The following is a 12118-nucleotide window of genomic DNA, read 5'->3' as shown; positions in this document are numbered from 1 at the left end:
GCTATACTCAAGCTTGCTTGGAGTGCATATTTTTATGTGATATGGAGACAGAGGAATAAGAGGTATTTTGGTGCATCTTTCTTGACTGAAGATGCTATCTTGGTGCAAATTGAAGAAATTGTGTGGGCTCGCTTAGGAGGAAGATCAATCAATAGAACTTACCCTGTTAATGCTTCACTTTATGCTTCTTGAGGTATTATTAGTTAATTTGTTTGTATAACTTAAAGTTACTGTACAATGTTTTTTTGTTCTTTTGTAGCAGTTTAATTGCATTTTTGGGTTAATGTATTTCATCATTCATTCCAAAAAAGAAAGTTAAATAAACATTTCAAAAGGCTTAATAACGTGATTTAGTTTTGAAAGATATAGTTGGGGTTGTGTGGACTTGTGATGGTTTTCTTGGGGAACAAGACTTCCTACTGTTGCATCTCTCATACAAGTCTTTGCCACACATTTTGAAGTTTTGCATCTCTTAAACCTTATTTCTAAGTTAGCATTGATAAGGTGTAATGGTAAGTCCATCAGAGGCCTCCAAAACTTAATGTTACAATTCAAAACATCTTTAGTTAAAGTTCTTATTTTGAAGTTTTTAGTAATGCTTTGGTTCTGGGAAATGCTTTAATATTAGCTTTCATATATTAAGAATGAATTGGATGGTTCAAGTTACAATTATAACTCTCCAATGTTCTTACAAGAACTCTCTAGATTGACCATGGTGTCATGACTAGACAATTTAATAATATTGTTGCCTGATGATCTTGAAACATCTATACATTACTCAAGATCGAAATCACATGCTATCAACACCCATTTATTATCATCGTCCAAATACTTGATTTTGAATGCATCCACCTCTAGCTTTAGCCAATTGGTTACTTCCTCTTTCAATTCCACAACACTACAACTTAAGGAACTTCAAAATTTGCAATATTTTTATTTGAGATTAAACATATCTTGAATTTTTTTTAAATATAGTAACTTATAATTTTATATATGTTATTTTAATAAATAATATTTAAGACTTTACTCTAGTTTGGCTTACTTGTTATCTATTCCATTTATTTGAACTAGATTAAATTAAAGATTTATAGAGTTTTTAGTAAAATAAAACCCATAAAAATTTAATAACTTTGCAATGAGAAAAAAATATTATATATTTTTAAATTGTGCTAATATTTTCTCTATAACTTTAAATTCTTTTTACAAACCTTGTGATTATATTGAAGAAAATGTTATCACGTTTCCACTTATTATATATATAAAGTGTTGAATATTTTAATTTCACAACAGAATATACATCTCTCGCCATGTTCTATTTAATGAGCACATATTTCCTTTTGTGGTTACAACTGGACCTCAGTCAACTTCTAATTCAAATGAGTTTCAGTCTCCACCTCTACACAGAGGCGATTGCTGCCACCCCCGAAAATGAAAAATTACTATTTAGGCCTTTTAGTTTTTTTTTAAATTTTAAATTAATAAAGGTAAAATTGTACTTTTCCCCCTAAAATTATAAAAATTCGATTTAATCCTTTAAAAATTATAAATATATAGACTATAAAATATTAAAATTTCATTCGCCCCCTAAAAAATTATTCTGGCTTCACTCCTACCTCTACAAGTGGTGTCATCATCTCGGTCCTCTCAAATCCAAATTGGTACCTTACCTTTGTTGCCTCTTCACTCTTCCACTTCAACACCTATGGTTACATCATCAGACTCTTCCAAGAATTCTCTTGGTGATGCTTTCTCATCAACTGTAGCACCTGCTCCGAGTTTGGACAACCCCCGTGAACCTCAAAGTAATGAACCAACTATGAATATTCACCCAATGATCACTCAAGGCAAGGACGGTATTCACAAACCTAAGCTGTATCTCACTACACTCCAAGTTCAAGAGCCAATTGACATACAAGCAACTCTTGCTGATCCAAATTTGAGGGAAGTTGTCCTAGCTGAGTATGATACTCTCTTGACCAACAATACATGGAATCTAGTTGAGCTGCCACCCAAGCGCAAGCTAATTGGATGTAAATGGCTCCTCACAGTGAAAAAGAACCCGGATGGAACTGTGGCCAAATTGAAAACGAGACTTGTGGGCATAAGTATCTCTCAAATACTAGGACATGACTATCATGATCCTTACAACCTAGTTGTGAAATTTTCAACAGTCAATGTCTTCCTGTCACTTGCTACCAACTATGGATGGAACCTTCAGCAAATAAATATCAAGAATGCATTCTTGAAAGGTGAATTATCCGAGGATGTATATATGATCCAACCTCTATGTTTCGAGCAACACCGGGCGGATGAGACTCTTCTCGTTTGCAAACTCAACAAACCCATCTATGGTCTGTGACAAGCACCTCGAAATTGGTTTTTCAAGCTTCAACAATTTCTTTAAAACCTTGGCTTTGTCTCCTCCAAAGCCGATTCATCCCTATTTATTCTTCGACATGGGTCAGATGTCACCTATATTATAGTTTATGTTGATGATGCATTACTCACTGGAAGCTCACACAATGATGATAAAATTCATCCAGCTCATTTGACAGATTGTTTAGTTACTCATTTAACAGTTAGTGATAACGATAGCTATGGTTTACTTTGATTAATTGAAATATACTAATGCTAAAATATAAACACTGTTTCTCAATTTTTTTCACTATAAGGGTTTTGATTGTAGTAAAACATTTTCCGAAAAAAGTTTTCAGCCTTTTTCAGTGTTTGTTTGGCTGAAAATATTTTCCTCACGTAAAATCAATTACAAACACGAGAAAAAGAAGCCTTAATTTTGGAAAATGTCTTACCGTTTCTAATTCGGTAAGATATTTTCAGGAAAATTAGACACCGATCTTCCCTTTCCCTTCCCTTTCCCCTTCCCCTATCCTTGACACCTGATCTTATGCTTGCCATCAGCTAACACCGATTCTCAACACCAGACACTAGCGTTCATCAACCTTTTTTCTATGTTTTGATTTCGGAGCAATAATTGAGGGAATCAGAAAATGGAGAAAACTGATGGAATTGGGAAAGAAAATGGAAGCACAGAAGAAAAGCAAAGTTTCAAAGATGAATCAATTTGTGGGTATAATTCACTTCACCGCCTCTTGAGCGCAAATCTCAAGCCTCAACTCTACCAGGTCTTTTCTTTTTATTTTTTCTCACTTTCCGGGTTGTAATTTATATGTCTTTACTTTGTTAATTTAATTGGGTATTTTTGTTTTTCTTAATCTGGCCATGCACTGGGCAAAAAATTCCAATCTTTCCTGTTATTTTTCTTGCTTATATATATATATTGTAAAAGCAAATTTGATCATGAAAAAGGAAACCCCATTTCAAATTGTCTATTATGAATCGATTGGTTATTTTCATTTTGGTCAGTTTTTGCCACTGAAATTATCATTGCAGTCGATCCTAGAATTTGTAAACAGTTTATCTCATTAACGAGTAACATGTTTTGCCTATTAAAAGTCAAAATCTACTGATCTTATTGCTGGTGAAAGTAACAATCTTTTGGAATTTTGTTATGGTTTATTAACAGGAAGTCAGCCGGTTGCTTCTTGGGCTGAATTGCGGAACAACACTTGAGACTATTGTTCCACCTGAATCAGCTAAAGCCCTCTCTTCAAAACATGAGTTTGATCTTCAGGTGCCTATTTATTTATCCAACATTACTGCATTAAAACGATTCGTTGATATAGAGATCCATAGTCTTAGCTCATTAGTATTGGAAAACAATAACCACAAGGTTGGCCTCACTGAAACCGTAATACTCTTATAAAACAATCAAAGTGAAGGAACAATATATGTTTTGGACACTTTAGATATACAAGGCACTACCATGCATTTTGACTGCAACTGAAGATTATGTTAATCTTTAGGTAGGGTTAGTTAATCTATGTCATATGTTCTGATATTTGTATGGAATATTTTTCTTCCTCCATTTTCCCCATTTTCCAGTTTCTAGTTCATACATTTGAACATTTGGTTATAATAGTTCTAATGTATAATTTTAGTACTACCAGGATCTCCTTGAAAGATGTTGATTTTCATTCAATCCACTATTATCTAAGTGGTTGAAAAATATCCCTTTTCTCATTACAAAATTATTCTCTCACCGACCTGACCTGAGCATACTTGTAGCTATTATCTCCGTAGATTTTTGTCATTTCAATACAAGTATATTGTAGAAGGCAGTTATATGTTCTTTTCCATTTCAAATCATTCCAGGCTTTCAAATTTTCTGCTGACAAAGAGTTGTTAAGAGAACCCCAGGTAAGGGCCGGTCTTATTAAGAACTCCATTGCTCTCCCAACCACTGCTCCCTTTTCAGACCAGAAAAAAGCTATATTTGAGAAATTGGGACCAATAATTGGTGCTGCTGGTACTTTAGGAGTCAACATACTATGCTTGCGGGTATGGTCAATTTTATTGATCGATGCATAATATTCTAAAAATGCAAATTAATGAGTCTATGATGCAAGTTCAGGAAGCATGGATGATGCCATTTGCCTTCTGTACACGAGAAAAGAGATGGTGTGAATTTGCAAAACCTGTTAACGGGGAATCTACACAATTTCTTCAGGAATTTGCACTCAAGTATAACATGGTCATTATAAGCTCAATTCTTGAGAGGGATATAAATAATGGAAAGACTCACTGGAATACTACTGTTATAATTGGAAATTGTGGCAACATAATAGGCAAGCACCGTAAGGTAAATGCAGTAGTTTATCTGGGTTTGGGTTTATGTTTCTTGAATTTTTATTGATTTTGCTTAATTGACTGGCTTCTGGCAGAACCATATTCCTAGAGTTGGGGACTTCAATGAGAGCAGGTATTAAATCAAAAGATTTAAATTGGGGACTTCAATGGAGCCTGTTGCCTTTGTTGATTGCAATTGCTGATATTTCTAGTATATTGCTAGTTCATTTGCTTCAAAGATATCAGATGGCCTCTTTATCTGGTTGTATTAAATCAATAGATGTCAGTTGAAAATTTTGATTGTATGTATCATTCATTTTGATTTTACTATCAGTTTTATGAAATTCTTTTTTGGGCCATGAGTGATTTTTTCTTACTTGCGTGAGCACGTTTTGCCATATGACCATGAGTGTTGGCCATATTACGACGAATTTGTTCGTGCACTTTCTCAGAAAAATTGATTGATGGTTATCGACCCTCATAAGATATTTTGTAGTCCTCTTCCTGTAACATAATATCCACTTCCCCAAATTGGTTTTCGGCCTTACGTCTTCTTTCGACCTCATTAACATATCCTTGTATAAAGTTTTCTACTTTTCCAAACCTCCACCTTCCATCACTTCATAATCTGAAAAGGTCACATTGCTCCTTGTTTCTCACCTTCTTCGTAGCCCTTCCAACTCCAACGAGGTAGGATACCCTGGCCGTTCATGACTTCTAGAAGGGAAAGTTTTGGTTCATGGCTTTTTTTTTCTTTTAATAGAATAATTTTTTTAGATGTATACAATATTAATAATAAACAATTGCTACATAATACGATTAAAACAAAATCCATGTCATTAAGAAAAAGTTAAACATGTCAACTCAAAAACCTTACTTAAATCAAAAGATTGAACCTAATCTAAATGACAAACAAATTTTCTTGATAATTAAAAAGAAATGAGAACGATTCAAAACTAAAATTATGATAATGACATTTATAGCTTCTCATTATTATTATTATTATTATTATTATTACATTTGCAGTTATAATTTGAAATGATATTTTTAAGTATATGTAATTTAATCAAATACTTATTTGAATTGTGAAATAAAAACCCAATTGCTTCCTATAATGATTTTTTTTTTAAAAATAACGTTTAACAAATTATTTGAAATTTCAACATTTTAGGCATTATATTTCATAAATAATTATTATTTTAATTATATTTCAAATTTTTATAAAATATATTTAGCTAAATTTATATATTTGTCCATCAATTGTATTTAAAGATATATATATTATACGAAAACGTATAGTTATTGTTTAAATCCTAAAGTTAGATTTCCCAATTCATAAGTAAACCAGTTGAGTGACAAAACAATATATTTCCTTAAAAAACTACACTTGTAAAAAATTTACAAATTGTTTATATAATATTTTAAATACAAGAGAAATTATAATATTATTAGATAAATCCATATATAATCAACAAAATTCAACTCAAATTAAATTTGCAAAATTCACAAATCTCATTAATTAATTTTGTGTCATAACTTCCTATATTCTTCCAAAAAACAAAAGAATAATAGTAAGTTATTAAAGAAAATCATTTTAAATTGTAAAATCTTTGCTTAGAATGTAAGACAAATTAAATGTACCTTTTAAATCATATCCTCATAACAACCAAATAAATGTAATTTTGCTTCAGCCTTGAGCAAATCAATCTCATTTCTTCCTAATCATTTTCTTTATTGTTATGTCATTAATCCAAACCATTTACTATATTTCACTTTCAAATTAAAAATAATTATGATTTTTTTATAATGTAAAAACTCAAATACCTTTAATTTTATATTTATTAAACTATTTTTATTTGAGTTTTCTTTTAACAAATTTCTCAATTTAGTTGTTGTCGTTTTTACTTATGATACCAATTTTAACATTAAATTCATTATAGATTTTTATCATATATATTTTTGATATAATGTCTACAATTACTCATAGCTTCTTTTCAAGTTTTAAATAAGAGGATAATGTATTTTAGCGCACTCGAACGCCTATATATTCTATAATTTTTTATATAATAATTCATATTTATAAGATTTAACGAATTTTATGGTCACATTACACTTAAAAGTTTTTTTTCCTTTCATAAAAAAAATTGTATTTATTAACAAAATCCAATAAAAAATGAAATTAATATTGACAAATGGATATTCTTTTGAGGGAAGAAGTTAAAGGAAAAGGGTTTTACGTTGGGTGATGATAAAGTTAACGGCTGTCATCATTCACACGAGTTGGTCACTGAAACTAAAGAACTGAATCCACACCTTTGACTCACTGGACTATGTGTGGTCAATCATCAATCATAGCCACATGATCTGCAAGATATCACAACTATTGAATATATTACCTATACAAAAAATAAACGGTGTTAAGGAACGGTAGCACATGGAAACTGATGTAGCTGAGAGAACTTCCTTTGCTACTTTTGATTTTTAAAACTATTTTATATCTTTCACATTAGAAAATTTGCAAAAGTGGACCCTACAATTTTTTATAACTTATATAACCGTTTGGCCCCTTCTGACAATATTTTTGACCGTTATAGCCCATGGCCCCTTCACCTTTTCAAAAATGTTCTAAAAACCTACCCTCCACTTTTTGCTTCTTCCACACCACTTGAGATCTAAATATTTTTCTCCAAGATGCATTTTGACTTTGAATCATTTAAATATTTGTTGATACCAGAACTGGGGTTTAACCTAAATAATGGGGAGATTTATATATATATAAATATAATAAGTAGACTAAGCATTAGCTTGCATTTTGAAGATGTATTATAAGAATAATTATTTGAATTTAAGTATTTTAATATTATTTTTCGAGTAGGTTATAAACTTAAGAATTTTTTATTTTAAAAAATGTTTTTGAAATTAGATGAAATTAGTCAGATTTTGAATAGATATTTTAATTTCTAAGTGGCGTCAAACTTGGAATAGAAGCGATTTTAGTAGGCAGGTGAAGCAATTTAAGTGTAGTTAAAGAGTTGGAATTTAAAAAAATAAAAATTGAGGGAGGTGGAATTAAATATTGAAAAGGATGGAGTGGGGATAGCGTTTTCAATTCAAAAGAATTGGTGTTCCAAGCTTTACGACCAACCGTTGATATCATCACCATCAGCCCATCGACTTTGATATATTCCCTATTCTTTCCCTCTCTTTTAGCTTTCTCTTCTCCATTTCCAAATCTTCCATTTTTCTTTTCCAGGATAATAGTTTCCTTCCTACATTCTTGCATTTTCAGCAGTTTTTTTCTCAATTGGGTGTTTAAAAAACCCATCTTTGGGTATGTTTGGATAGTGAGAAAAATCATAGAATGCCAGTATCAACAAGGTCTCAGATCAGCAGCACCCAAGATGAGCAGCAAAGAAGTAGAAGCAGAAGATCAAATGAAGAAACAGAAGAAGAAACCCAGATGAGCAATGTTACTAACAATTTCACATTCAGGAATCCACATCATGGGTTGAAGGAGAAAATGAGAGCTTTAACTCTTTTATATGAGCAACAAAAGAAAGCTTCTGCCATTGTTAGGAACAATAATATTAGTAACCCATCATCATCCCCAAAGCCTGATCAAGAGAAGCGTTTTACATCTCACCCAAGCGCTGATCTTCTCACTTCTTGCCAAAGACAAGAGCAAAAGGATCCCAAATTCAACAATGTTATGAGGGAAAACACTGTGCCACTATTGCCTACGATGGCTAACCCTACAGTGAGTAAAACTTTTGTGTTGCCTGAACCACCTTTGGATGATGGAAAGGAGAATCTTTTGATTGGTACTGATAAGATTATTGGGTTTCCTTCTTGTGCAAGAAAGGCGGAGACGGCAAAGACTACGGTGGTGAGGAAGCTGTCAATGGTGGGGACTAGGAATGTTCAAGAACAGGAGAAAATGGAGACCTATGCCAAGACAGAGAAAAATGGGAGAATTGGTGGAGATGAAAGTAGGATCCATGTGTTTGTGAGGCTTAGGCCTATGGCTAAGAAAGAAAAGGAAGCTGGTTCAAGATGCTGTGTCAAGATCGTGAACAAGAAAGATGTTTACTTGACTGAGTTTGCTAATGAAAATGATTATCTTAGACTGAAGAGGCTTAAAGGTAGACATTTTAGTTTTGATGCTTCATTCCCAGATTCCACTACTCAACATGAAGTTTATACAACCACGTAAGTTTAGCCCTTCATCAATTTTGATATCAACTGAAGCCAGTTTTGACCCTTGACATTGTTTTAATTTGGCGTGTTTAACTGTTTGGGAGCTAGGAAAATTTTCATCCAAGTTATATAAGGAATCTCTTGATTGTGAATCTGACATTATAATCCTTGTTTCAATTCTTAGTTTATATTTTTTGCATGTTGCTGACACATATTTGGATATAGGTGTAAGGATACGAGTTACGACCCTCCAAAATACATGGAATTTTTTTTAAAAATGTAAACATTTTGAATTTTCAATGAATTAATTTCATAAGAACCAACCAATTTTGATTTTTCAGGACAGCAGAGCTTGTGGAAGAAGTTCTGCAGGGACGGAATGGCTCGGTGTTCTGCTATGGCGCGACAGGAGCTGGTAAAACTTATACAATGCTAGGCACCTTAGAAAATCCAGGGGTGATGGTTTTGGCAATAAAAGATCTGTTTACAAGTATTAGGCAAAGGAGCTTTGATGGAAACCATGTAGTTCAACTCTCCTATCTCGAGGTCTACAACGAAACCGTTCGGGATTTACTCTCACCCGGAAGACCTCTAGTCCTTAGAGAAGATAAGCAGGTTTGCTTTATACTGCCTTGACATAATTGATTGCTCTTGTTGAATGAGATTAGCTGAAAATACTTTCGTTTCTCGTATTAGTACACTAATATCATATCGTTGTTTTCGGAAACTTCATATGTTGTCCGCTATATCGGTAAACTTTTATCCTAAGGTCATCAAAGTGCATCAGTAACAGTCTTCTATATATTGTTTAAATTCTAATTTTAAATGCCTTGATTTCACCTCATAAAAAATGTTTGCTGAAATGTAATGCAGGGAATTGTTGCAGCCGGTATTACACAATACAGGGCTTATTCCACGGATGAAGTAAATTTCGAACTTCCATTATCATACCTTTGAGGGTTAGATTATTGATTGAATGGTAGGGGTATAACAGTTGTACCTGGTTGTGGCAGGTGATGGCATTGCTTCAAAGAGGAAACCAAAACCGAACCACCGAACCAACTCGGGCGAATGAAACATCTTCACGGTCCCATGCAATTCTTCAGGTACCAATAATGATCCCGTATTGATTACTTGCCTTGATCTTCTAATTTTAAGATATTCTCATGTATATGAGTTGCTTTTCCTATAGGTTGTAGTTGAATATAGAGTCAAAGATGCTTTAATGAATATCGTTAATAGAGTTGGAAAGCTCTCACTCATAGATCTTGCCGGTTCTGAAAGAGCCCTTGCGACGGATCAGAGAACACTTAGATCATTGGAGGGAGCAAACATTAATCGGTCACTTCTAGCTCTGAGCAGCTGCATCAATGCCCTCGTTGAGGGTAAGAAACACATACCGTACAGAAACTCGAAACTCACTCAACTCTTGAAAGACTCGTTAGGTGGAGCTTGTAACACTGTAATGATTGCTAATATCAGTCCTAGCAATCTCTCATTTGGTGAAACACAAAATACCCTGCACTGGGCTTACCGGGCAAAGGAAATCCGAACCAAGGTTAGTAGTAATCTCAGTTTCATGGTACACCACTTAAACCTTGTGTTTTCTGAGTTGAATCTTTCAATGTCTTTTAACACCGTATTCCTTGAACATGCAGACAAGTGACACAAATGAGGAGGTAATTCAAGTATCCGAAACCGGAACTGGTCAGGCAAAGCTTTTGCTTGAACTGCAGAAGGAAAATCGCGTGACATGCCAACAGCAAAAGTTGCTAACCCTTCAAGCACAATCTTTAGCTGCAAATGCTTCACCTCCAACCCCCTCTTCTGTTATGTCTCTCGAAACTCCATCTACAGCCCAGCCAAAAGAGAAAAGCAAACCTAGATCCACCTTCTTAACCAGAACCTGTTTCACACCAGAATCCAAAAAGAGGGGACCAGAAGAAGCGGTAGTTAAAGAGCTTAGACTGACTGTAAAGGCATTGGAACTAGAAATGGCAAGAATGAAGAAAGACCATGCCACACAGTTAAAGCAGAAAGATGATATTATTCGCGAGCTTTCAAGAAAGATTGAAAAAACATCAGAAGTGGGTGTGAAGAAGGGTGTCACAAGAGCTAGCTTGCGGCCGAAGGAACCAAACCCTGGGGAATTGAAGAGCCCAAGTCATCGCTTTCGATCACCAGTTCCGACAGCCAAAAAAAGAAGTTTCTGGGATATAACAACAGCTAACAGCCCTTCAGTCACTACACTCAATGGAAGAAAAACTAGAAGCCATGTCATTTCAAAACCTGTTGCATCTCCCTCTATGCTACCTCAGGTACACTGATTTTTCAACCTAATCCTTTCTTTTCTTTCGAGCAAGTTCATTTCACCTTTAAGAAGATATATGTGCATCTATGAGTCCATGTTTCTGATTTGTGTTTAATGTGCATGGCTGGCTACGCAGCCGGGATTTGCTCGACAGAGACCTGATGTTCACAAGTAACGACGAAGAGAAAGAAACAGAAAAGGAAATTGTGGTTTGACAGTGTAGCATTGTCAAACCTTCCCATTTCATTCTCTACACAAACTGATTGCTCAACAATGAAGCACAAGTTATTGCTTGCTAAGTGGTGTATTGATTTTTTACTAAATATGTCCCCCTTTTTTTTTTCCTCATTTGATTTCTTCTCATTAAGGTCACCAACAATTACTCCATTGATGTGTTTATTTTTTTCAAGTTGAAGCTCTTGGAGCATTTGGGGACCCAAATATTCATGTATATTTAAGTTGTTTTTATTCATAATTTTTAAAAATTGACTAATGTTTTTTTTCTTTACAACCTCATTAATTACCAAAATAAAACAAATTTCTGTATTGGAAAGCAAAATCGATTTTTCGTAAACCGATTTCTCCATTTTTCACTCTCCAATCAACATTAATTCTCATTTCCAATGTTGTTATCGTCAATTTTATTTGTCATACAACATCAATTTCATTCCTAAAGAGCATTTCTCGATTCAAGCCTAAAATTTAAAAAAAAAAGAATTTGAGATCACAATCAAAATGATTAAAGATTAATGAACAATCAAATCAACACCAATTCAATCAAACGTCAAATCAGCAACAATCCAATCATGTTGATTGAAGCTATCAGCCTTCGTAACCACAAAATCGTCTTTCAAAAGACCAATTTTGGTCCTCATTTGTTGCACCTTGATGGATTTGATGACT

General features: G+C 33.7%; 2 protein-coding genes across 3 annotated transcripts; both read left to right on the top strand.

The window, feature by feature from the left end:
* The first annotated feature begins 2076 nt into the window (after positions 1 to 2076).
* On the top strand, positions 2077 to 5066 carry LOC107949737 (beta-ureidopropionase). The gene is made up of 5 exons (XM_016884490.2): positions 2077 to 3143; positions 3545 to 3652; positions 4234 to 4419; positions 4493 to 4720; positions 4803 to 5066. The coding sequence occupies exons 1-5, from the start codon at positions 3009 to 3011 to the stop codon at positions 4845 to 4847; spliced, it is 702 nt and encodes a 233-aa protein (XP_016739979.2). The 5' UTR covers positions 2077 to 3008; the 3' UTR covers positions 4848 to 5066.
* Positions 5067 to 7457: 2391 nt separating this feature from the next.
* LOC107949738 (kinesin-like protein KIN-8A) lies at positions 7458 to 11683 on the top strand. Of its 2 annotated transcripts, XM_016884493.2 has the most exons (8): positions 7827 to 8464; positions 8570 to 8916; positions 9246 to 9519; positions 9778 to 9828; positions 9918 to 10010; positions 10097 to 10462; positions 10563 to 11222; positions 11352 to 11683. In XM_016884493.2, exons 1-8 carry the CDS (start codon positions 8069 to 8071, stop codon positions 11388 to 11390), a joined length of 2226 nt encoding a protein of 741 aa, XP_016739982.1. In that variant the 5' UTR covers positions 7827 to 8068; the 3' UTR covers positions 11391 to 11683. The 2 variants fall into 2 exon arrangements, with proteins under 2 accessions (XP_016739981.1, XP_016739982.1); XM_016884492.2 differs by having other exon boundaries at positions 7458 to 8916.
* The last annotated feature ends 435 nt before the right edge of the window (positions 11684 to 12118 follow it).

Source organism: Gossypium hirsutum, chromosome D03, assembly GCF_007990345.1.
Source record: "Gossypium hirsutum isolate 1008001.06 chromosome D03, Gossypium_hirsutum_v2.1, whole genome shotgun sequence".
Lineage (NCBI taxonomy): Eukaryota > Viridiplantae > Streptophyta > Magnoliopsida > Malvales > Malvaceae > Gossypium > Gossypium hirsutum.
This window is presented reverse-complemented; position numbering and strand designations above follow the sequence as displayed.